The 26864-nt window shown below is 39.8% G+C and overlaps 1 protein-coding gene and 1 long non-coding RNA gene across 2 annotated transcripts in view; one reads left to right on the forward strand and one right to left on the reverse strand.

The window, feature by feature from the left end:
- Window positions 1–26864, reverse strand: part of LOC122639868 (ABC transporter C family member 2-like) — a 114072-nt gene that overhangs the window by 57036 nt on the left and 30172 nt on the right. The window contains exons 8-11 of the mRNA XM_043832874.1: window positions 11391–11447; window positions 5823–5888; window positions 5622–5696; window positions 396–503 (exon numbers count right to left, since the gene is read on the reverse strand). Coding sequence (XP_043688809.1) covers window positions 396–503; window positions 5622–5696; window positions 5823–5888; window positions 11391–11447 — 306 coding nt within the window. The remainder of the gene's footprint in view (window positions 1–395; window positions 504–5621; window positions 5697–5822; window positions 5889–11390; window positions 11448–26864) is intronic.
- On the forward strand, window positions 302–26222 carry LOC122639870. Its single transcript, XR_006329587.1, has 3 exons — window positions 302–312; window positions 18372–18378; window positions 26131–26222. It is a non-coding gene; the product is annotated as an uncharacterized LOC122639870 (long non-coding RNA).

Here is a 26864-nt window from a genome sequence, read left to right on the forward strand (position 1 = left end):
AAGCTAGGGCCTCTCATTGATCTAAATTCTTTATTTTTCAAAAAACAACCGTAACCCTACAGATACAAATAAAAAGGGAAAGAAAAAACACACATGGATACCAAGCAAAACCCTCTAAATCAACATCCACCAGAGAAGCTCCAAAAACCTTTAAAACATTCAAAATAATCAACTAAGTCTTGGTTTAAACAATGTTGGAGAGACACATGACAAACCCCACTATTAGTATGACTGAAAATCATAATATTCAACTAGATTTCTCAACAGCATTCTCCTTTTTCATATATAATAGGTGTCTACAAGTATGAAGTTGTACAAATAAATCTTTGGTTTAATAAACCAACAGAAGAAAAAAAAGGCATTGATGCATAACTAAGGGTAGTGCAAGAGCATGCCTGAAGTGTCTCAGCATCCGTTGTCATCAAGTTGGTTATTTTTCCTGATGCAAACTTCTTGCGACTCTCATGTGTTAGTCGTAAGGATTTACGAAAGACAGAAGCAACCTAAAAAATGAAATCAAATCAGTATGCTGATGCTTTCAAAACTTCTCATGTGAAAGTCAAAGTAAAGCAGAAACTGATCTCAGTACCCTTATGATCCTGATTAAAGAATTATTGAATCAAGTGGAAAAGAAAAGAGAACAGCAAAGAAATTGACAAAACCTATTAACAACATGTCATAAGCAAAATTCAGGAGACACCATGAGGAACAATTGCAAAAGTTCTATCCATCTATAAAAAAGGTAAGTTTACAAAAGCATGCATGATAATAACTGATCTTAGACCATCAAAAATAAATTGGAACACAGATCGAAAAGTAAAGGCATGAGAACGATGAGTTATGAAATAGACAAATAGGTTTAAAAGAAATCAGCTACTGAATTGTGGATCCCAGCCTTGAGTTAATGGAATGTTCCCTCTTAATTAAGAACAGTGGAAAAAGGTTAAAATCACCCTTCAATACACAAGATGATAGGAAAAGTTTTGCAAATCAATGGTTTTATAGAAGCATCATTGCTTCTCCACAACTGATGATCAAAATAAGAAGCACTTCATTCATTGGCCCCGATATTCTTCAAATAAAGAATAATGAAACCCTAAGTTCCATCATAATTCTTGCTTTAGAGATAGCATATGTGATGGCACTGTATTCTAATTAGGGATGTAAACAGATCGGATTCGGCTCGGATAGTGCTATATCCGTATCCGTATCCGCATCCGCATCCGCATCCGCATCCGATTAGCTTTCGGACGGATTCGGATAGTGCTAAACGGATACGGACACGGATACGGATCGGATATTTTATCCATTTACATGTAAATATAACTTTTCGGATAGCTATAGCCTATCCGTATCCGCATCCGTTTAGCTTTCGGATAGTGCTAAATGGATACGGAAACGGATTTCGGCTATTCATTTACACCCCTAATTCTAATGGGTCAAAACTGAGACCCCCCCCACCCCAAAAAAAAAAAAAAAAGAAGAAGAGATGTGATTGGGTAAAACAGAAACAGTTTTTAGATTTCTTTCTTGAAGGTTCCAACATTTAGGTACGGAGCTGAATGTTGGGCCACAAAAAACAAAAGTGTAGTTGATTTGAGGATTTCGAGATGGATGAGTGGAAAAACTAGAAAAATATAAATAAGAATGAGAAATTCAAGGTGATACAAGAAAGGCCCCAATGGAAAAGTCAAAAGAGCACTGAACGATGCCATATGTGCATTTTTGCAGCAGAGGCCAGAGTGCGTCATAAGGTGGAGTGATATGATACCAATCAAAGAATTAGGGGAAGACCAATAATAACTTGTAATGAAGAGAGAAAGAAATGAATGGCTTCTAGTGAACAACTAACATGGCTTTAAAAAAGAGTTAAACCATAAAACAAGATCCGTGTAGCCAATCCCACTTAGCTGAGAAAAGGTTAATTAAGTTTTGTCAAATAGGCTGCAATTAAGCTGAGATAGTTGCAATCATCTGACTGAAAGTATTGTTAATGATCTCTGTCAGGACTCTCAAATGTTATATCCAACCAAACCTAAGCTCCAGACAACAAAAATTAGAGTCCTAGTGAGCATTCTTCCTAGGTTTCTTCACATGTTACCACAGTTGTCAAGGCGTTGCCTAGGCATCGCCTAGATGTCCAGGCTCTTTCTTGGGTCCACGGGGACAACATGCCTTGTTTAAACTTTGCTTTGTTTATTTGATAAATATACTTTTAGGGAGAAAGAATGCTACCTGGGCGAATGCAGTGCGCTGCCACTACCGCCGCGCCCCCATGGAAGGGGCAGCGCACTGCACGCACCCAGGTAGCATTCTCTTTCCCACACTTATATTATACCCTATGCTTTGTTAATTATATGTTGGTTTTCTCATATGAGCCATTACTAGCGTAATTATATCATATTGTATTGATTTGGATTGTTGAGATAGGCTAAATTCCCCGATAGGGGTAATTTAGTCCTTTGGTTTTATTAGTTTTGTCTTTTATTTTTATTTCCTTTTCTGTATTGTTTCCCCTTAACCGATCTCTATTTGGGATTCCTAGTTGTAATGGGAATTCCTAATAGGAATAGGCAAGGGGGGCATTCCTATTTTGATTAGGAATCATTCCTACTTTGATTAGGAATAAGTTGCATTCCTACTTTGAGTAGGAATAAGGTGTAATTCTGGTTATTATAAATAACGGGGCTGGGTGGTCGATTAAGGCACTCAAGCATTACAATCAATTCTTCTTCCATCTTCTCTTCTCTCTCAAGTTACTGGTTACAGGTCCTAGGTTTTCTAAATGGTATCAAAGCTATTGTAACCAGTACTGCTTCTCTCCATAATAGCCGTTTTGAGAGTCGTTTTAAGTTTTCGATTTGAAGAAGGAAACCCTAGTTCATAAAAGAAGAACTAGGGTTTCGTATGATGAATCATACATATTTGATTCGAAGGTTTGCTGGTCGTGGTGTTTATTCTGCCGCATGGATTGTCTGGTTTCTGCTATCGATTTTGGGGTTCTGAAATCGCTGAATATGGTAGTCGATTGTTGATGGCGTTTTGATATTGTTGAAACCCCTTCTGTTTGATGTTGAGGGGATCATTGGTTCTTCGATTATTTCGGTCCCTGTTATGGTTTCTGATATTTGTTGGTTCGAAGGTTTGGTCGATGGAGTATATGCAGCCTACCTTCGAGAATCGATTTTCTGCTTTGCTTGTTGCTGCAGTAATTTTTTGGAGGAGTTTCTACCATCAAGAGAGACACTCAACTTCATCCATTAATGGTTTGAAGAAGTTCTTTTTCCTGTGGTAGCTGCTGCCCCTCTTCACCTGTGTTTTTTGGAGTCTCTATTCCCTTGAAGACCAAGTCTCTTTTTTTGCCTTGGAGATTGGTTGCTCGTATTGGGGATTCATTCCAGCAGCCATGGACAGCATCTATCAAAGGTTTTCACTCTCTTGAATCGATTTCTCCAAATATCGAACTATTTTTTTCTGGTTCTTCTTTGACTGGCTGCATCGATCACTTGCTGGTTTATGGTTTCTCCCTGGTTTCGATCTGAGCTGCAACTACCGCCACAGCTGATTTCAGAATCACCACTTCAACTCTATCGTTACTCTCTGGACTCAATATTGTGGGAATCAATAGGCCCTGGTATTACGGTACAACATCTTAAATTTCAGGTTGAACCAAGCTTGCAAGAGAGAGATCTATTAACTGAATCATGTTGGGTTTCCGCTGGATTTGCTGGTTCTGTTGAGTCGTAAGGAAGAAGTTATCATCCTTCTTTATGATTCCTTTTATTTTATTTTAACCTAATTTTCCCATATTAACCCCATCTTATGTCACTACCCATATCACGTTACCTCTTGTTGACTCCCCCTTCCTTGCGTTTCCTTTTCCTTTTCCTTTAAAGTTTTAATTTATTAGGTATTTAATGCTACTAGCCTACTACCCTACCTTTATTAGTACCCATCCTTCTTATGATTATTTACATCTTGCCACTAAGAGTTTGCTCCTTCCAAGTATGTCCCTCATCTATAAATCTAATTCCCTACAAGACCCATTACTTTCTTATTTACCAAGGGACCCTTGCAAAATTCTGGTTATTTACCAAACAGCCATTACTTTTTGATACATCCCCCTATTTGACTACCCAATTGACCCTTAAAATTCTGGTTTATTACCAGTTTGCCCTTTGGCTTGGTTTGTATTTAAAAGTGGATTTCCACCAAATTACAGCCATGCCATCCTTTTTTCCAACACCGTTCCCTTTCAATAATTCTAATTCCCTTCATATCCCCTACATTTGGCCTATACCCATAACCCCTTTGGAAGTTAATGGTTTCTCTAATTTGTCATTTCTTCCTTTTCCATTACCCTTAGCACCTCTTGGACAATTCTGGAATATTATGTTTTTGCCCTATCTCATACATCATCTCTGTTATGTCCACGTGTACTACACGTGAGGGGGGGATTATGTACAATACACCTGCAGACATTGCAGAACCCAAAACTTGCAGGAATATTGGTGCAGAACATAGAAGATCAGTTTTCTCCACCATTGCCATTGGGTATCTTTCGTTATTGGGTTGAGTTTGCCGTAAGGGGGAGATTGAAGTATTGAAGAGTATTGAAAATATTTGGTTGTTGCCTATTTGAGGACTTTCAGTTGGGTTGATACAATATTTTTTCCGCTGCCTGATTCGGGCTGCTTGCTGCTCTAGTTATTTCACTTCAAGATTCTAAGTCACTATGACAATCCGAGATTCATCACTGGATAGCTATTGAAGATCGTTGAAAGCTGTGTTTTTTGGAAGACATTCCAATCCTGGTTTGCTGATCATGTCTGTCCAAGTTTTGAAGATCTATTTTTCAAGTTCTTGAAGGTTTATTTGGGAGCTGCATTCATATGTCAAACTGGATTCTGCTGCAACTTAATTTTTTCTCATTTTGTTCAAGTTGGGCATTAGTACCTTGTGCGCGCCAACTTGAGGGGGAGTGTTGGCATTAGTAGGAGTTCTTTTTTCTTTAGTTCAAGCTGGATCTTCTTTCTTTATTTATTTGTATTGCTCCAGCTTGAGGGGGAGTGTTGAGACAGGCTAAATTAACTATAGGGGTAATTTAGTCCTTTGGTTTTATTAGTTTTGTCTTTTATTTTTATTTCCTTTTCTGTATTGTTTCCCCTTAACCGATCTCTATTTGGGATTCCTAGTTGTAATGGGAATTCCTAATAGGAATAGGCAAGGGGGGCATTCCTATTTTGATTAGGAATCATTCCTACTTTGATTAGGAATAAGTTGCATTCCTACTTTGAGTACGAATAAGGTGTAATTCTGGTTATTATAAATAACGGGGATGGGTGGTCGATTAAGGCACTCAAGCATTGATAATAATGCTAACATGGATTTTTATGTTAAATATAAACATAATTATATAAAATTCTCATTGCTATATTACATATAGTCATTAATGCATGCCTAGGGCACCTAGGCCTTGTCGCCTGAGCACCAATCCAATGCCTTGACAACTATGCACGTTACCTCAGAAGGTAAGTCCATAACACCACTCGGAAAACAAGAAAAAACTACACAAGTATCATACACACAAGAAGTAGGTGTTCCAAGGTAGATGAAAGTACCAGTGTTGCCCTTAGCCGGAAACCAACGCGCATGACATTCTGGAAATATTGCGCTTCAAAAAGCACCCCCAATGCCTGGATCATATAAGATACTCAAGTTCACATAAGCAATGAAATAACTCAGTTGCTGATAATAAACAGGATATTTTGAAAGTTCAACATATGAAAAATAAAGTGAAGATCTACATCTCAAAGTCTTACCACTCCGGCAAAAATTGAAAAGGCATAGATGTATCCAATCCAAGCTGGATCTCCATGTTGCATAGACTGTAAATAATTGCATCAAAGTAAAATATAGGTGTAACCAATTGAAGCCAGATTGTATCCAACCAGAAAAAAAAATTCAAACCAAAAAATGCACACCATAATAAATAAATTCAATTGGAACTCTGAACCAACATAAATTACCCCAATTTAAAAAAATATGAAAGTATATTGCAATTCTCGATTATGTTCTAGTATATTTGAAATTTGAGGTGTTTCAAACCTTCCACTTGAAGGAAATAGTTATCAGACAACCTATCTCAAATCCTATCCTGGTTTTCATGAAGGTTGTTCCAAGCTCGGCATAGATGATGCTTAATTGTTTATGCACCAGATTGAGGGGGAGTGTTGAGTTATGTTGTTAGCTACCGCAGGGGTTTACTTGTCATACCCTGCGCCAGATAAAGTTAATTGTCTTTTATCTCTTCCTCATGTTTACCAACTGTACACAAGGGTAAACTTGTCATTGTATTTTTATTTTTGGTTTAACCTATTATATAAAGTTATGAGGGACTGCCGATAGTAGCATTCTGTCTTCTCCTTTTATTGGTAGTCTTCTCTTCTGCTGTCTCTCGATTTCTCCTCTTCTTCTCTTCATATCCGCTTGTAATGATACGGGTTATTAGTTTCTGATCCTGATACAAAGCTCATGCTAGAATAAAAAACAATAGGGTTTAGAATTCAAAAGCCAGAACCTCACTACACATTTGTCCAAAACCACATGGAGTCCCTCTTTAAAACACCATAATTATGACAGAATAGTTGGAGTCCATCTAACTTTATGTTGAGTTTGACTACTTTACCCGATAGGGGTAATTTAGTCCTCAGTATTTTAGTTATTTGTCCTAGTTAATTTGTATTTTGTTTTATCTTTTTTCTGTTTTTCCCTTCTATCCGATCTCTATTTTGGATTCCTAGTTGTAGTAGGAATTCCTAATAGGAATAGGATTGGAGGGAATCATACTTGGATTGTACTTTGATTGATTTTATTATAAATAAGGGGCTGGGTGATCGATCTAGATCATCTAAGCATTCATTCCCAAGGCTGTTTACATGGTATCAGAGCCAAATCTGATCTAGGAACAGCTTTTCTCGATTTCTGGTTCTCTCCTCTCTCTTCTTTCTCAGTTTTTTCTTTTTTTCTGGTCTTCCCCCTCTCGGTTTCCCCTTTTTTTTTTCTTTTTTTTTTAATTTTCTCTCCACCACTCTCGGCCTATTTCTCTACATCAGGGCAGCAACTGTGAGGTGATCTAATGCAAATTTAGTTGCTGCCCTCAATGTCACCTCATTGAAGATCGAAGAACAGTGGTGTGACCTAAATCTGCCGGCAAGTTATTTCCATCCTTGGAGATCGAGCTCTTCTTACACCTGAAGTTTGATTTCTATTTTTATGGAGATTGTTTCCTGCTTCTATTGGTCTACACCAGTCCTTAGTTGAAGACTGTAGAAGTGATTTAGATCCAGTGCTGCACTTTTCTGCAATTTTTCTGCAATCAGTTTTCTGCAATCAAGTTTTCTTCCTAAATTTTGACAGGTTTTTTATTGGCTCATCAGAAAGAGCTAATTTTTGGAGGATATCTTCCCTGGTATTAGAAGGGAACTCGACCAAGGTTTCAGCCCATTCTGACGGCTGCAAATTCTGCAAATTCAAAACCCATCATTCACATTCGAATTAGGTTCTTTTTGCAGATCTGATTTTTTCTGTTTCGCTGAATCATGGGTGACTCAGAGATGACTACTGCTACTTCTGGAGGAGATCAAACTAGATCTGATTTTCTTCCCTATACTGCTGCCATTAAGCTTGATGGTACAAACTACTTAATTTGGGCCAGATCATTATCCCTAACAGTGGCTGGTAGGGGACTCACTGGCCATCTTACTGGCACCACCAAACAACCTACTGAAGAAGGTGTTGCTTGTACTAAATGGGCTGCCAATGATGCAATGGTAATGTCCTTTGTTCTGAACTCTATGACCACTGACCTCTCTAGTCAGTATCTTCTCCTTGACACTGCTACACAGATATGGATAGCTGTCAAGGGCACTTATGGTCGTTCAGGTAGTGGTGCTCAGGTTTATGAAATCAGGAAGACATTCCAAACCACTACTCAGAAGGAGATGTCTGTCACCAAATACTATGCTGCCCTCAAGTGTTTATGGCAGCAATTAGATCACTATGCTCGGTTTCAGCCTACTACTACTGCTGATATTACTGCCTACCACACCTATGTAGACCAATTCCGTGTTTATGATTTCCTGGCTGGCCTCAATGATGACTATGACCCTATTCGGGTGCAAGTCCTTGGACGGGTTCCTTTCCCCACTCTAGAGGAGATCTTTTCTTATGTTCACAGTGAAGAGACACGAAGGGCTGCCATGATGATTACTCCCAAAGTTGAGAGATCAGCCTTACAGACTGCTGGCCCCACTCCTGTTGGTTCTTCTGACAGTGGTTACTGGCAATGATGGTGATGAGATTAAATGGTTGAAGACCTTCCTTAACAAGAATTTGAGATTAAAGATCTAGGAAACTACAATACTTTCTTGGGATTGAAGTGGCCAGTTCTTCTAAAGGCATTTTTCTCTCCCCAAAGGAAGTATGTCCTAGACTTATTGGCTGAAACCGGGTTGCTAGGCTGCCATCCTTCCAATACTCCTATGGACCCTACTGTTCACCTCAAGGAGAAAGAGGGTGAGCCTATTGATAAAGGCCGGTACCAAAGACTTGTAGGGAAGCTGATTTATCTCTCACACACTCGTCCTGACATTGTTGTTTCCATGAGTACTGTGAGCCAGTTTATGCATGATCCCTACTCTTCTCATATGGACTGCTCTTCATATCTTGCACTATTTGAAGTCAGCTCCTGGAAAAGGAATTCTTCTGTCTATGCATGGTCACCTACGGATAGAGGCATACACTGATGCTGATTGGGCTGGTTCTGCAGATCGCAAGTCTATTTCTGGGTATTGCTCCTTTGTAGGTGGAAATCTTGTCACATGGCGTAGCAAGAAGCAAAATGTAGTTGCTCGCTCTAGTGCCGAAGCTGAGTTTCGAGCTATGGCACATCGAATTTGTGAGTTACTCTAGCTTAAAGGTTTGCTACAAGATCTTGGTGTTCCTATTCACCTTCCTATGATATTGTACTGCGACAACAAGGCTGCAATCAGCGCAGCACACAACCCAGTACAGCATGATCGTACCAAGCATGTTGAGGTGGATAGGCATTTCATCAAAGAGAAGTCAAAAGATGGGCTGATTTGCATTCCCATTGTAACATCTACTGATCAACTTGCTGACATCTTCACCAAGGGATTGCCTGGGAAATTGTTTCACCCCAATCTAGTCAAGTTGGGCATGATCGACATCTTTGCTCCAACTTGAGGGGGAATGTTGAGTTTAGACTACTTTACCCGATAGGGGTAATTTAGTCCTCAGTATTTTAGTTATTTGTCCTAGTTAATTTGTATTTTGTTTCATCTTTTTTCTGTTTTTCCCTTCTAGCCGATCTCTATTTTGGATTCCTAGTTGTAGTAGGAATTCCTAATAGGAATAGGATTGGAGGGAATCATACTTGGATTGTACTTTGATTGATTTTATTATAAATAAGGGGCTGGGTGATCGATCTAGATCATCTAAGCATTCATTCCCAAGGCTGTTTACACTTTACATAGACAAGCTAAGTAAACCTGAATCATAGGCATTTCAAGCATCCTAGACATCACCTTGACATTTAGATTTCATAACCTTCAATCTTCATCAGGGGAATTTAAGAAAACAAGTTTTCTTAAGAATTTCTTGATTACTGGGTCCCCAACTCTACCAAACCATGGCAACCACTGAGATTCGTTGATGATAATAAAAAAAAAATAAACGAGACATCCACTTTTCCAACTAAGCCCAAAACCTTTGTAATGTAACCTCTTGACTAGGTTGCACAAACTTGGATCAGGAGAGAATAATAACTACAAGAGCGAAATCTCAACTCTGGGCAGATTCGCACTGTTGCAGTAAAATATGGATAACTTCCAGTATATAACTCGGTTTGAGATGATTCCAATTGGATATGAAAGCTAACAGATAGGTCTAAAACTTTTGTTCTTTGAGTTTTCTGAAATTAGGAATAAAAGAGGGTGATATGGGGCCGTGAAGTGGAGGTCACTGCACAGATCCGAATCTGGAAAACTTATAGAATGAGTTCCCAAACTTAGTGTGCAATATAGAAATGAAAAGGGGATGTTATGAGCTCGGATTTGGGTTGGAAAATATGAGATGAATGTAACAAAAATATCATAAAATAAGAGAAAAAGATAGGGAATAGGTAGGGATGATAGTAACTCCAAGAAAGTACTCTTCTAGGTCCTTTGGTGGAGAAAGACTTATCAACTCTTCAAGGTTGATGGAGGCAACACTTTGAGGTCACTGGGGAATCTTCAATTCTTCAAGATTGAAGTTGAAACTCAGCTTGGTTTCAAAAGGAGGAACTCAACTTGGTTCACAAGAGTACTTGAAGCAATATGATAATATTTCATTCAAAATAGGATGTCTTACAAGCAACATAGATAGGCCTTTTATAGGCAAATAAAGAAAACCCTAAAAGTAACTGCAACATCTCAACCCTTGATCTTAATGATGTACCAATGGTTAAGATTAAAAGAAGAAAATAAAAACCAAAGGATAACATAGGAGGCTGCACTTTGTCATAGATGCTTCTAGCTTTTGTAGTCTCCAAAGAAGACTCTCTTGGACTAATGGAACTTTGTAGTCTTCAAGGAAGACTCTTGGGAGAAGTAGTTGAAGGAGCTTGGAGCAAGAGAATCTTTAAGAGAAGAGCAGCCACATCATCTTCCACAGTTTCACTGTGGGAGTAAAAACAACACCAAGGAGGATGCCACATCATCTTCCACTATGAAGTTTTTCACATATCAAACCCTAAAATCTCCTACGATATCTCAGCTGTAGATTTCAATTTAGCTTTAATAGCTAAGATTAAACCTTTATTATTGCATAATAAAGACTAAAAAATATTAGTAATGGGCTTGCTTTGCATTATGGGCCAAGTGGGCTTTGTGGGCTTGATGCAGGTAGAACTCCATAAAGGCGTAGTTGTTGGGCTTGGATGCAATTGGGCTGCATCACTTTGCTGTCTACCACATAGTTTACAAACCCCAGTTGATCTTGTCATACACTGGGTGAAAGTCCACTCTGCAAACAATCCCATTTTTTCTTCCATTTTCAATTACTCAGGACACCATCTGCTATTAATACTTAATCAAAGACTTGATCAACTTTCACAAACTTGATTCAGGGAAATAATGATGTCTAGCACCCATAAAATCTTCGACAAATGATTGCTCAAATGATTATGTAAAAAGCCCTACTTAAAGCTACTAGTTAAACAATAACTGTTCGCGTATGACTACAAATAAGATGAAAAGCATATCAGATTATTTCTTATGAAAATTAGTGTCAAAAATTGAACAAAAAAATTGCAAGAGATAACTGACCTGTAAGAGGAGGTTCAAAACTAGTGGCCCTACAAACTGCGAAAGATCATTGCCAATCTACAAGTTGAAACAAAAAAGGGTGAATAAACTAAGAGATAAATCAAAAGAAGTTGACAATTGACCATGCAGCATTTGAAATATATCCTGCCCATCAAAATTCTTTTCACATCACAAGAGCATGAAAACAATATCAGCTGTACAACTTTAAGTATCAGATATGTAGAGGTAGAATTCAAGAAACCATTATTTTTCTTTATAGGAAAGAAAATTTTGAATCAGTTGCATTTCACTCAAATTGAGGATTCCAGCTCCAATCCCCTATTTCTTGAAAAACAAAAAGGTGAGTCTAGAAATGGGTTCATAAATTGTACCTTTTTTTTCCTCTGAACAATATATTGAAATAAAATCACAGCATAAAAGTACAACAGAACTCCAAAAAGGAAGCAAGCCAACTAGTATACAACAACAACAAAGCAATTAATTCCACCCCTACAAGACCTAATCCTTACAAAGGAATACTAAGCCCATAACATAACCCTGGAAGAATGAACCCTTGATTAGCCAAATAAACAACCACCACATTCACCATGCATGGCTACCATTGCAAAGAACATTCTAGCAGGGAAGCCATGAACCAAATAGATCTAAATCTTCAAGGTTCTGATTTGACATCTGTGCAGATCTACTTTTCAAATGCATGCATTTTTTATTTTATTTTTTAATCCCGAATATTACCTAGGACCCGGGCTGGCCCCTAAGCTTTTATTAAAATCATGAGCAAATAATAAAGAATACAGGGAGGGACATTCCGCCTTACCCCTACCCAAGATAAGAACACACCACTCAAGAAAACTTAACCATCCCATACAAGTGGAAAAGACAAACAAGCCATTAGCTTCGTAGGACAGGAAGACCAGCCTTGTCCTCACGGAGAATGACCTGAAAAGGACCCATCGGCATGCTCTCCGGCCGATAAACAGAAGAAGTCTTTGTATGACAGGAGTGCTTGGCTAACCAATCAGCCACTCTGTTGCTCTCCCGGTAGGCAAAAGTGATGTTGGCCCGAGTACAAGCTAATAATTCTTGAATCTCCTTGTAGTAGTACCATCCTTCCCATAAGTTACACCTCAGCTGATTAATTGCTCTAACTGTTGCCTCTGAGTCACAGTTAATCACAACATCCATGAATCCCAACTCCTTAAACAACCTTAGGCCATCCCTCAGCTCCCTGAGTTCCGCCAGTGAGTTGGTACAAGATCCATAAAAATTAGAGAAGGCTGCCAGTGCTTTCCCATTCCGGTCTCTAATGATCCCACCTCCTCCACCCAGGCCAGGGTTACCAGAACAAGCGCCATCAACGTTTAACTTTACCTAGGAAAAGGGGGGGCACCAGTAAATTGGGATGGGCCGTTTGCTCTTCATGGTGGGAACAGCAAGACCAAGACACTGTAAATTCAAGATTTCCCTTACAGAACCATGGGGGCCTACCTTGGCCGGATAGGGCAGCTCCCTCACCCAGGCTTTGATGCAATCAATAATGGAGTTGGCTGTCCGCCTCCTGTCATCATGTCTTCTGAAGTTTCTCTCCCTACTTTTCAAATGCATACATTAGATCTACATTTTTTATTATTTTATTTTGTTAAGTTTTGACTTGTGATAGGGATGCAGAAGTCTACATGTTCCCAATTTTCCATATAAGATGCAAATGAAGAGGTCTAGTTTTCTATATGCTGTATGAGATAAGCCAACATATCAATTATCAATGATCTTTTAATAATCTAATCACAGGATAATGCTTTGTTAAATTTTTTAAAAGTATTTGAGAATAGAAGAAATATTTGATATTACGAAATTCAGGGGATATGCAGAACTGCACTACAGCACCTGAGTAAGCTATATGGTGATCTATAAGTTTACTGCTAAAGTATCATGCTCTATAAGTTTATTGCTGAAGTGCTTGCTAACCGGGTCAAGCTAGTCATCGACTCCCTTGTCAGCATCATCCAATCAGCTTTTATTGAAGGTAGGAGTATCTCTGACAACATCCTGCTCTGCAATGAATTGGTTCGTGGGTTTGACAAGAAGAATCACCCCTCAGCTGCTATTTTGAAGATTGACTTGCACAAAGCTTTTGACTCCTTAAGATGGGCATACATTGTCAGTATTATGAATATGATGGGTTTCTCCCCAGCGTTTGTCAACTGGGTCTACTACTGCATCTCCACTCCTCAGTTCTTGGTGCTAGTAAATGGTAGCCCAGCTGGTTTCTTTTCCTCCATAGTTGGCATCAGTCAAGGCTGCCCCTTGTCTCCTCTCATCTTCACCCTTGCCTTGGAAGTGCTTTCTAGAGAAATCCAATGCAAGACATATCAGCTCCTCATTATTCCTATGGCCAAATGCAAGCATCTCAAGATCTCCCACTTGTCCTTTGTAGATGATCTCATGAAACTCTCGAAAGCTACTATGGGATTGATTGAGTCCATCATGGCCTACTTATCTTTCTTCGAAAGAGTATCAGGTCTCAAGGTTAATCCCCACAAGTCCCTATTGTCTGTGGCTCCTTCTGGAGCCGGCCAAAGTGCTTTTACATGAAAAATCTTGGGTTCATCTCTGGCAGTTCCCACTGAAATACTTGGGTTTACCTCTTATTCCCGCTAGGCTTTCAGCTCATCATTGTTCCCCTATCCTCGAGCTTCTTCGCAAAAAGCTTCAGCTTTGGAAAGGAAAATTTCTTTCTTATGCTGGGCGCATGGAACCAATTCGATCGGTCATGCAGTCATCCTAAATCCAAGGAACTAAAACTGTCTCGAGTACAGGTTTCGACCTGGCCAAATAGCGAGTTGGGTCGAGATCTCGATGAGTTGGGGTGTTTTTTTTTTTCAACTCGATGGCTGGTTTCGGTGGGTTTTAGACCTAGTTTGGTAATGAAAGTTGGTATACAGCCTATTTTGGGCCAATTAAACACAATGGCACTATCAGATTTTGAAAAATCAAAATCCAAATAGGGGTTTCAATTAGTGGGAAACCAGGACAGACACTTACTTATGCCTAATATCATTTAAGTAAATGTTTTTGTATTTGTTTTTTCATAAATAAGCAAATAACCCCCTATTTGAATCCAATAAAAATACTTAAAAAATCAAATTCCAAAAGGATTAAAAGTCAACCCCCCAGTTCAAGAACAAAAACTGGATTTTCGGTGGTAGGTGCAATTGTCAACTTTTTAATGCTTGGTTTTTTCTCAAATCTAAAAAATCCATAAATCTTAATATGGTAAAACATTACTAAAAACCAAAACTGCGGTAAAATATTCATTTGTTTTGATGCCCCAAAAAAAATATTTTCATTCAGAGCGATTTTGACAGCATTCGCGCACACCAAATTAAGTTTAGCCAGTACATAACTTTTTCAATATAAATCAGATTTAAGCAATCTTGGATTTGTTGGAAAGTCGTTGTTGCCTGATGGGAACTTCCCCCGTATTGCTATCAATGTCTTCATGTCGCACGACCTCTTAACATTACACCACTAAATCCCCAATCCTTTGCTTGCTGTGCAGTGACAGTACCAATATCCACTAATCGTTGTTTCCAGATACGGTTGCCGATTGACATCTCTTCTGATTTGTCGATACGAGAAACAAATTGTTGTGTGGAGGAATCAATATCTCGACATGAGCCAAGAGGCAAATAGGTACTTTATCGGATCTATTCTTGCAACACAATGAGTCAGCCTTTCGCAACACCAGGTGTAATACCCTAATTTTGGACTAAGGGTAATTTGGTCTTTTTACCTAATCCAGGATTAAGGCAAGCTGAAGTGTAGGAACTTGGATTTGCTGGGGTGTACACATGATGGTAAGTAGTGTGCCCTAGTGTGACACCCTTAATTTGAATTATTCCTTGCCTAAGTGTAGAATTAGGGTTTTATTTATAACATATATAATTTGATTTGGAAAATAATTCATAGCTAGTAACCTAGCCTAGTGCTTAAACATTTAATTCAATTTGTTAGAGGTCTAAGGTTCTATTCTTTAGAGGTGCAGTTAAATATTTTATTTTTTATAATTTTATAGGGCTTAAAAAAGGGGCTTCCACGATTCTAACTTGGGAGGTCTGAGATTTTAGCTAGGGAAGTATTATGGATTGATAAGGAAAGGTGAGGTGGCAATCTCCAATTGGCTGGAAACTCAATCTTGGAGAAAGAAAGTCTTCAAAAAATAAAATCCCAACAAAAAAGGAATTTAGCTAAAATTAAACTACCTAATCTGCGACTCCAACACTGCGGGTATCCTCAAGCTAATTTGGAAGATCTCTTCCCGTCAGGACTCCATTTGGGTCACTTGGGTCTACTCCCATCTTTTTAAATCAGACTCCATTTGGACTGTTAAGATTCCCTCGGATTGCTCTTGGATTTGGCGTAAAATCCTCCACCTCAAGCCTCTTGCTCTCCGCGGCACCTCTGCCTCCATTGCTGATGGTTCCACCATCTGTCTCAGGCTTTATCCTTGGCACCCGCTTGGTATTCTCTATAATCTCACTGGGCCCCGGGACGATCTATTCATCGGTCTCCCTAAAGCCTCTCCCTTTCCACCTTATGTGTCTCTGGGTCATGGACTCCCCTCCCTCCCTTAATCCCTACCTTGTCCTTGTTTTTGGCAGTCCCTCCCCCTCCCCCTCTTGGATTTGGCGTAAAATCCTCCACCTCAAGCCTCTTGCTCTCCGCGGCACCTCTGCCTCCATTGCTGATGGTTCCACCATCTGTCTCAGGCTTTATCCTTGGCACCCGCTTGGTATTCTCTATAATCTCCTGGGCCCCAGGACGATCTATTCATCAGGTCTCCCTAAAGCCTCTCCCCTTTCCAGCCTTATTGTCTCTGGGTCATGGACTCCCCCTCCCTCCCTTAATCCCTCTACCTTGTCCTTGTTTTGGCAGTCCCTCCCCTCCCCCCTTCTCCCACCCTTGTTGATAAAACCATTTGGGTTCCTTCCTCCATTGGCTCCTTCTCCTCTAGGTCAGCCTGAAACTTTGTGCGTGATCCCAGCCCCACCGTCCCCTGGCACACCCTAACCTGGTTCATGGGCCACATCCCTCGCCATAGCTTTATTGCCTGGAGATCCCTTAGACTTTGCCTTCCTACACAAGCCTTCTTGCTGCACCGCAACATCCCTGTTTCCCCTTCTTGCATCTTTTGTTGGAGTGGTCATGAGGATATAGCCCACCTTTTCTTTGCCTGCCCCTTCTCCTCCACCATCTGGAAAAAAGCCCTTTCCCACATTTGGCCCCGAATAGAAGATCGTTGGGTTTTGATCAGGAATGGCGCTGGTTAGTGAAAGCTTTCTAGGGAAGTCTGTCTATGACACTATTGGTAAGCTGGTTTTTTGTGCTGCTATCTATCATTTTTGGATGGAGCGAAACCTAAGGAGATGGACTTCCAACTCCCGATCTTTTGATCTGATTTGGAAGGCCATCTCCTTTGACGTCTCTTCTAAAGTCAACTGTGGTCGCATTCGTCGTATTTTCGACTCCCCAAGGAACAGGCATATTGTTGTTTCCTGGGGTCTTGATTTGTCTCTTTTGAGGACCCCCTCCTCTGCGTAGGCTGGGCTAGTCGTCTTTCCTTCCCCCCTCCCCCTCTCTCCTCTCCCTTGTATATCCCCCCCCCCTTTTTTTCCTCCCTGCCCCCTCCTGGGGTATGGTAATATATTCATTCATCCAAAAAAAAAAAAACTACCTAATCTAAAATTTTAATTTAAAAATCTTAAGTAAAGATTCCTTTTAAAATAATTTGATTGGAGGGAAAGTAGAGAGATTTAGTTAGAGACTAAATCGGATTCTTCCCACCTTCTTTCTTGTTGGGATTAAATCCCCATAACTAAATCCCAATCCTCATTCCCTTTATCATAAATTTGAGAGAGAGAGAGAGAGGGAGAGAGGAAAATTCGTGGACTATAGAGAGGAAGAGAAGGAGAAAAAGGAGATTCGGACTGTACAGAACCAGTCACTTGAAGGCCAATTTCGACCCTTTTCAGAGCTGAATTGAGAAAATATTATTTCACGATAAAACGTAGTCTCATCTCTTATCTTCGCAACCCAACTTGAATCAGCCCAATTGGAGATCTGAGCAGGGAGATATCGCTAATTTACTGAAGGTAGGTCATTCTGTCAAAATCTGTGTTTCCCAAATCCGAGTTTAAGCAATACCTTGAAATTGATTTCATCATTACCTTACTCATAGGACTCCATTAAAGTGATTCTGAATTAGGAAGAGGCAGATCAACATCATTAAAGCATTGATTTGAGGTCACCTATAGAAACCCTAGTCGCTGCACATAAGGTGAGTAGATTTTCAACCATTATACTTGATATTTTTCTTACATATAAAATTTGTTTTGAAACATTGTTTTAAATCTGGAATTTAATTTTAGATTGAGATTTACCATGCCAAAAACATATTTCATTCATGCTTTTCACTCAATTAAATTGTTCACACATGATTGCTTGCAAGGAATGATGAATTTCCTTATGATTTAATTCACATATGTGTGTGCAGAATTTTTTATCATGTCATGTTTATAGATTAATGAATCCAATGCTTGATTGTTGATAGTATGAGGAAGGTCTATGAATGATTCTTCATGATTATAATCTAATGCATGATATTTTTGGATGATGCATTTAAATCGGATTTTTATTTGATTTACTGGTTTATATTCTATTGGAATTGAAGATGCTTGATGACAACTTTGTGCGAAGATTTTGCCAAATCTTCTCGATTTATATATTGCATTCTATGCCATGATATGTTGATGAAACTCTATTTATTTCTAAGTTTTTTTCTTTCTTTCTTTTACAACTCTTAATTAAACGTTTTAGTGTTTGGAATATAGGGAGTTGCTAACCCTAAGTTCTAGACTTGTTGTATAGCTTTATGTATAAGCACGGATGTTCTTTTCTGTTACCTTACCGACATGGGTTAAGTGTTGGGGTAAGGATAAGCCGGCGGGTTTTTTTAGCTATAGGCTTACCTTATTGGAGCTATATGGACTACTAGAAAGAGAGAGATGATCAAAAACTCGCCAGGAGGGCATTGCAGGTAAAACCTTCGGGGGCTTTGACTCGGTTTGGGGCAAGTTTGGTCACTAGTTTCTCCATTAGTTTCTTGATGTTGAGAGGGGATAGTGGTGTTGTAGTTGATCATAGCTGGAGTTCATACGCCGCTATCATGAGGGCCTTGACCAGTGTATGGTAACTAGTTCACACTAGTCCATTAGAGAGTGATGTGTTTGTTATTTTACGTTCTTTCGATATATCTTTTGCTGATTGTTGTCATATATACTTTTCATTACGGTAGTGGTGATAAGCAAATTTGGTTATGATCATTTTGTTTTGTTTTGTTTCAGATTTATATATACATATTATTGTATGTCTTTACATTTTGTATTACTTGTGCATGTTTTCACACCTGTATAGTTGTTGTGGATTTATTTACTAAGCTTTTCCCGAAGCTTACCATCACCACTTTTCAGATGAACAAATTTATGAATGCGAACCTGGATGTGAGGATGTACTAGAGGAGGTCCAAAAGGATGAAGCGTTTAGATTAGTAGAGGACAACTACTATTAGAAACTTTACACTTTCTTTCAATTTTAGAAAAACTTATAATTTGTTTGAGTTTAATTTAATTTTGGAGATTATAACCTTTATTTAAGAATTTTAAGTTTAATTTGGAAGTTGTAATAGCTTAGTTTGACTACCCTACTTTACTTGAAGTCTTAATCTATACATTTTAAACTTATGTTTGTGTTTTGGTTCTATTCCGGTTCATATCTCCTTGACATAAACGATCTTGTGGACTGTCAATGTCCCTAAACCGCCAGGGTGGTTTTAGGGGCGTTACACCAGGGTTTCTCACAACGCACCATACCCATGCACCCAAACCGTCATGTTAGCAACCAGAGTTTAGGATTACTCCAGATTGCAGACGAGAAGGTCGAAGACTCCATAGTTCGTTTCAAGAGGGCCAAACAGGTGCCATTTGCCATAGTTTCAACATTACGGCAAACCCGTGTTGAAAGCTTTCCAACAAGTCCAAGATTGCTTAATTCTAATCTATATTGAAGGAGTTAGGTACCGGTCAAACTTAATTTGGTGTGCGCGAATGTTGTCAAAATCACTCTAAATGAAAATATTTTTTGGCATCAAGACAAATGAATATTTTTCCACACTTTTGGTTTTTAGCAATGTTTTACTATATCCAATCCTGTATAGGTGAAGGGACCTCCACCTCCTTTTGGCTTGACCATTGGCACCCTATGGGAATCCTCCTCCATCAGGTTAGCCCTAGAACTATCTATGGCTCTGGATTGGCTCGAAATGCTTTGGTGGCGGATATTATTAATTTGAATGGCTGCGCCCCCCCCGGATTCTCCTAACCCGGTGCTTGACAACATTTGGAGTTTCTTGCCTTCCATTGTTAGAAGACCCCTCCACCGAGGTAATTGTGTTACTTGGCTGCCGAGTTCCTCGGGTACCTTCAGTTCCAAAGCGGCTTGGGATCTCATTCGTTCTCGTGGTCCATTAGCTCCTTGGAGGAAGCTTGTTTAGTTCAAGCACCATATCCCTCGTCATAGTTTTACAGCTTCGAGAGTCTTTTCCAACTGCCTCCCAACGCAGTCCTTTCTTCGCTATCGACACATCTCAATTCCCCCTAGTTGTGGTCTTTACTAGAATGCGATCGAGGATTCCAACCATCTCTTCTTTGCTTGCCCTTTCTCCTCCGCCATTTGGAAGGGTATCCTTGTAAAATGTTGGCCAAGCAATCGCAGGATTCTTCCGTTCGACAGAGAATGGATTTGGATTTATAAGACTTTTGGTGGCTCTACCCTGTGTGACGTGGTTGGGAAGCTGGCTTTTTGTGCTGTCATCAATCACATTTGGATGGAACGTAATATTCGGAAATGGACTACCAAATTTCGATCTCATCAACAGATTTGGGATTCCATTTCTTTTGAAATTAAAGCCAAACTTAGTTCGGCTGTTCCCTCTATTTATATTGACTCCCAAAGGAACAGACTCATTGTTGTATCCTGGGGTCTATCTTCTATTTCTCTCCGAGCCTCCACTGTTTGAGTCTTTGGCTGTTTGTTTTTCTCCTCTTTTCCCTCTTATTTGAGGGTAGATGTACTTCTTTTTCTTTCTTTCCTCTTTGGTAATGAATTATCTATTCACCCAAAAAAAAAAAAAAGATTTATGGAATTTTTAGAATTGAGAAAAACCCCAGCATTAAAAAGTTGAAAATTGCACCTACAGCCGAAAATCCAGTTTTTGTTCTTGAACTAGGGGTTGACTTTTTATCCTTTTGGAATTTGATTTTTTTAACTATTTTTATTGGATTCAAATAGGGGGGTATTTGCTTATTTATGAATAACATCTTAAGTAAATGCAAAAACATTTACTTAAATGATATTAGGCATAAATAAGTATTTGTCCTGGTTTCTGGCATAAATAAGTGTTTGTATACCAAGGTTTGCATAAATAGGTGTCTGTATACCAAGATTTCCCACCGAGATGACCAAAACCGCGAGATCTCGACGAGACATTGTAACTTTCCATTTCGACCTTCATCTCGTCTCGAGGTCTTGAAAAAGCGAGATCTCGTGAGTTTTAGTTCTATACATCTACTAGTCCGACATCTTTGCTCTTCCCCAGTCCATTATCAAGGATCTGGAATCCTTTTTTTTTGTTTTGGATGAATATCTGGAATCCTTAATTTTTGGATTCCTTTGGAAAGGAGCTAAGTCCTCTAGATTCCTTCACCCTATCAGCTGGGCCTCGAATTGCCTCCCTAGAAAGGAAGGAAGTCTCGGGCTGAGAAGAATCAAAGAGGTAAACAAAGCTGGAATCTTAAACTTATAACGAAAGATTTCCCAAACACAATAGTATTTGGGTGGACTGGATCTATTGGCTTCTTTAAAGGGACTCAATCTGGACCGTATCTAGCTCCCCTGACTCTTCTTGGGTTTGGAAAAACATTCTCAAGCTCAGACCCTTAGCCCTTGGGGCTGTTACTACTAAGATTGATGATGGCACCTCTTCGAGGTTATGCTCGATCATTGGCATCCCTTGAGCATTCTCCTTCCTTTAGTGAGCTCCAGACTTATCTACAGGGCCGGTCTACATAGGCTTTCCTCTGTTGCCGATGTCATCTTCTCTGATGGTTGGATCCCCCCTCCTTCCCCTAAGCTTGCATTCATTTGGAATGCCCTCCCTTCTATTGTTAGAAGGCCTGCTGGCTCGGGAGATTTGGTTACTTGGGCCCCCTCCTCTTCAGGTATCTTCAGCTCCAAATCAGCACCTTGTCAGAACTAGGGGCCCTATTGCTACTTGGCATAAGATTTGTTTGGTTCAAGGGGCACATTCCTCATCATAGCTTCTATGTCTAGCGGGCTCGCTCAAACTGCCTACCAATGCAGTCTTTCCTCCTACACCACCAAATCAGTGTCTCTGCTGCTTCCTGTCTTTGCTGGAATGGAATCGTAACTGTTGACCACTTATTTTTTGATTGCCCATTCTCCTCCACTATATGGTCTGGATTCTTATCAAATGCTGGCCTAGAAGAAGAAGAATTCTTTCTTTCCAAAGAGAATGGGTGTGGATTGACATGACCTTCGAGGGCAACTCCCTATGTGACAGAATTGGCAAGCTGGCTTTTGGAACTACTATTTCGCATATTTGGATAGAGCGCAATATTCAGAGAGTTAAGATTTAGGTTAGGAAAGCAAGTAGAAGAGAGGGAAGAAGTTGAAGGAGGAAGAAGGAGGAGACAAGAGAGAGGAGAAGAGAATATTTCGGTTGTAATAGTTGTGTTGGAGAGACTTCTCCACACTACTCTATATTACTTGAATAGAACTAATAGACTTATTACATACATCTCCCTAGGGAGGTAAAAGGTAAAAAGAGACAAACATGATAAAATACATAATAAGGCAACTAGTCCACAGTCTAGTTCCCAAACTACCCCTATTACATATCTACTAGCAACTTTAACACTCCCCCTCAAGCTGGAGAATATATATCATGCATTCCCAGCTTGCTTAGGAGAGAACTGAACTGAGGAGAGGCAAGGGCCTTGGTGAGGATGTCTGCCAGCTGATCACCGGTCTACACAAAAGGAGTACAAATGCAGCCAGAGTCTATCTTCTCCTTGATGAAGTGTCTATCAACCTCAATATGCTTAGTTCGGTCATGCTGAACAGGGTTGTGGGCAATACTGATGGCAGCCTTGTTGTCACAATAGAGTCTCATAGGGCCTTCAGTGTCAAATCCCAATTCCTGAACAAGTCTTTTCAACCATGAGTTCACATACTCCATGAGCCATAGCTCTAAATCTGCCTCTACACTTGATCTGGCTACAACATGCTGTTTTTTGCTCCTCCATGTAACCAAATTACCTCCCACAAAGGTATAATAGCCGGTAGTAGATCTCCTGTCTGTAATAAAGCCAGCCCAATCAGCATCAGTGAAACCTTCCACTCTCAAGTGATTGAGTCTGGCATACAACAGTCATTTCCCTAGGGAAGACTGCAAATACCTAAGAATGCGATACACGGCATCCAAGTGGCCACTCTTGGGAGCATGCATGAATTTGCTCACCACTCCCACTGCATAGGAGATATCTGGGCGTGTCATAGTAAGATAGATAAGCTTCCCAACCAGCCTTTGGTACTTTCCCGCATCAACAAGAGAAGGACCACAATCTTCTCCTAGTTTTTGATTCTGCTCAATAGGAGAATTTGCTGGTTTGCAGCCCAACATCCCTATCTCTGTCAATAAATCAAGAACAAACTTCCGTTGACATATGTTGATTCCTTTCTTGGTCCTTGATACTTCAATTCCTAAGAAGTACTTCAAGGGGCCCAGATCTTTGATCTCAAACTATTGTGCCAAGTATCTTTTCAGTATACCTATCTCAGTTATATCATCTCCTGTGACTACAATATCATCAACATAGACAATGAGGGCTGTGATGGTACCATTGCCCCGCTTGGTAGAGAGAGTGTGATCAGCTTGGCTTTAAGAATATCCATTCTTCAGAATAGCTTGTTGGAAGCGTTCAAACCATGCCTTTGGTGACTGTTTGAGACCCTATAGTGCCTTCTTGAGGAGGCATACTTTCCCTTCAGCTGAAGGCATTTTGAAGCCTAGTGGGGGTTGCATGTACACTTCCTCTTCCAAGTCACCATGGAGAAAGGCATTATTCACATCTAACTGATATAATGGCCAATCTTTGTTGGCAGCCAATGATAAAAGAACTCTTATAGAGTTATGCATAGCCATAGGAGAGAATGTCTCCTGATCATAGTTATCAAGGCGACGCCTTGGCATCCAGGCGGTTTTCCAAGCCCATGGCGATAGGACACCATTTCGTATGTCGCAAAATGGAGCGCCATGGTCTGCAAGGCGTCGCCTTGGTCGCTTTAGGACGCCTATGCTTCTGGGCGGTCGCCATATGTATTTTTTTTTTTAAAGATTTTTGTTTTTTAATTTTTTAATGTAATTTAAGATATTCTAATTGATATAATCTGATTGGTGTGATGCTTTTGGTTCCATGCTCTGAGAAGCATGGAATCATATGTTACAAAAACATAAAAAAAAAACAAAAACACCTAAATCGATTCAACATTTCAACTAATCAACTTAACCCCAAACCCATTTGACCAATTGACCCCAAAAGTTGAAAAACACGAAAAAGAAGAAGAGTTGAGGACTGCGAAAGAAAAATAGAGAAGCAGTGGCGACTTCGAGTCTTCGTCTCTTCGACTTCGACTCTCTTCGACTTCAACTCCATCGAACACTCAAACCTCACTCCTCAGTGCCCAACTGCCCATCGTCCACCGGCATCCGGCGACTCGGCGAGGATCTCTAGCGGTAAGTATTGTTCTTTTTTTTTTCTTTTTTTCTTTTTTCCTTCTAAAACCTACACCCTTTCTAAGTTCTAACCTCTGCGGCCCTACTGTTCTTCTTCTTCTTCTCTTCTCCAGCCTCAACCTCCACCGGTGACATATCCATCTTCCACTGGCATCTGGCAAGAACTCCATTAAAGGCAAGTCCGAGAGTCATTCAGCTTTTCTTCTTCTTCTCTTCTATTTTTTATTATTTTTTTTTTTTTGTTTTTCCTTATGCTGCATTGCTGCTGCTGTTCCATCACTTGATTCACTTCCATGTCCCTCTTCTCCAGCTTCCATCCCCAATCCGGCAGTCCCCTACGGCGACATCTTCAATCTCCACCCCCACCGGCGAGTCGACATCTCCAATTCCACGGTAAGAGGTGCCATTTTTTTTTTGTCTTTTCTTCTTCTAAAATCTAAAGTCTAAAGACTCTAAACCCTGTTCTTCTAAGTTCTAACCTTCTCTGTGACTGTGTTTCTTCCTTTTGGCAGCAGCAGCCTCGTACATCGTGCAGCATTATTGTCTTCCATTCCAGCAGCATTTTCCAGCCAGTAAATGTCTTCTCTTTTTTTTTTTTTCCAGTCTCAGTGCTTCACTTATTCTCTTCCTCATTAGTCTAATTATAAATCTGTAATCAGTATTTTTCCTTCCAAGTTCCAAATTTCATTTTTTCCTGATTTTCTTTTCATTTTTTATGCTTCACTGCTTACTTGCTTAGAGTTTCAAATTTCAGCAATGTATTACTGTGTTACTAAATTCCTGCTTCCTATATGCCTTCGGTTGGACTAGCAAACACTTCAATATTTTATTCTATTGTGAATCTGTGATAGTTTGATTAGTGATTACACTTTCTATAACATAGTTGTTTTTTTCTTTACTTTTTAAGTTTTAATACACTTCAATTCTCTATATTTTTAAATTTTCTCTATTTTTTGTCATTGTAGACAACTAGACATCAGACAAAGGGAGTAGTGGAGTACAATGGCCAATGTTGATGGTAGTAGTGGGGCTGAAAATATAAGTACAGCAGGGTCAGGGATTGATCCAAGCAAGGATCCGAAAAGAAAGGCCAAGTTTAATGATCCGGGGTGGAAGTATGGATATTGGCCTAATTTAGAAGACAAAAATTGTGTCAAGTGTATCCTCTGTGGGGTGGATACCAAGGGAGGAATAAAAAGATTGAAGCAACACTTGATTGGTGGCTATGGAGATGTAGCCAAGTGCTCAAAGACAACTGCCGAAATTGCTAAAGAGATGAGAGAAGCGATCTTGAAAAACAAGAAGAGGAGGATGGAAAATTTGGATGATTTGGATGTTGGCGCTGGAGATTTTCACGTTGAAGGATCCGAAGAAAGGCATATAGAGTCCGATTTAGGGGGTGGGGACTCAAGCCTTATTCCAAGCTCTGGAACAGCTTCAAAAAAAAATAAAGTTGTCATTCAAACAACAAGTAAGGGGTCCCATGGATGCTCATGTAAAGAGGCGGACTCCTGAAGAGATTGTTGCAGAGAGGCAAAGTAAAGGTCCCCAACAGACTACAATGGAGAACCGTATGAGATCAAAGGAGGAAAGAGATAAACTCTGTTCTTACTTTGCAAGGTAGGCTTTTGAAAGTGGCGTTCCATTCAATGCATTGAAGCTAAGGAGCTTCGAGGAGTTGGTTGAGGCAATTGGACAATATGGGCCAGGTTTCAAGCCCCCTTCATTTCATGATTATAGGGTTCCTCTATTGAAGTCTGAGAAGGAGAAAGTTGATGAAATAAAAAAGAAACATAAAATCTCTTGGAGGAAAGGGTGCACTCTCATGTCTGATGGGTGGACCGACAAGAAAGGAAGGCACTTAATTAATTTTCTTGTTAATTGTACGGAAGGGACTTTTTTTTGGGGCTTGTGGTTGCATCAAGTCAAATACAATATGCAAAAATGTTATTTGAGCTCCTTGATAGTAGGATGGAGGAGATTGGAGAGGAGAATGTGGTTCAAGTGGTCACTGATAATGCTTTCAATTATGTTGCTGCTGGAAGGTTACTAATGGAGAAAAGAAAGAAGTTGTATTGGACTCCATGTGCAGCTCATTACCTAGACTTTATGATGGAGGAGATAGGCAATACAAAAATATACAAGTCTGTGATACTGAAGGGAAGAAAAATTACTACCTTCATCTATAGGCATGCTCGCCTTCTTGAAGCTATGAGGGTACAAACAAAAGGAGCAGACTTGGTATAGGCTGGAGTAACCAGATTTGCATCTTCATTTTTAACACTTCAGAGCTTATTGAAGCATAAGGATGCTTTGAGGAGATTATTTCTTTCTGACCATTGGGAGCAATCTAAGTTGTCACATATAGAGGCAAGGAAGCAAATTGTTGAAATAGTTATTTCCACACCTTTCTGGAATGGTGTACAGGATTGCTTGAGAGCATCATTGCCTCTTCTTCAAGTATTGAGGATAGTAGATGGAGATGAGAGGCTTGCATTGCCTGAAGTATATGTTACAATGGAAGAGGCAAAGAAGCACATAAT

The sequence above is a fragment of the Telopea speciosissima genome, chromosome 9 (assembly GCF_018873765.1).
Source record: "Telopea speciosissima isolate NSW1024214 ecotype Mountain lineage chromosome 9, Tspe_v1, whole genome shotgun sequence".
In the NCBI taxonomy this organism is placed as follows: domain Eukaryota; kingdom Viridiplantae; phylum Streptophyta; class Magnoliopsida; order Proteales; family Proteaceae; genus Telopea; species Telopea speciosissima.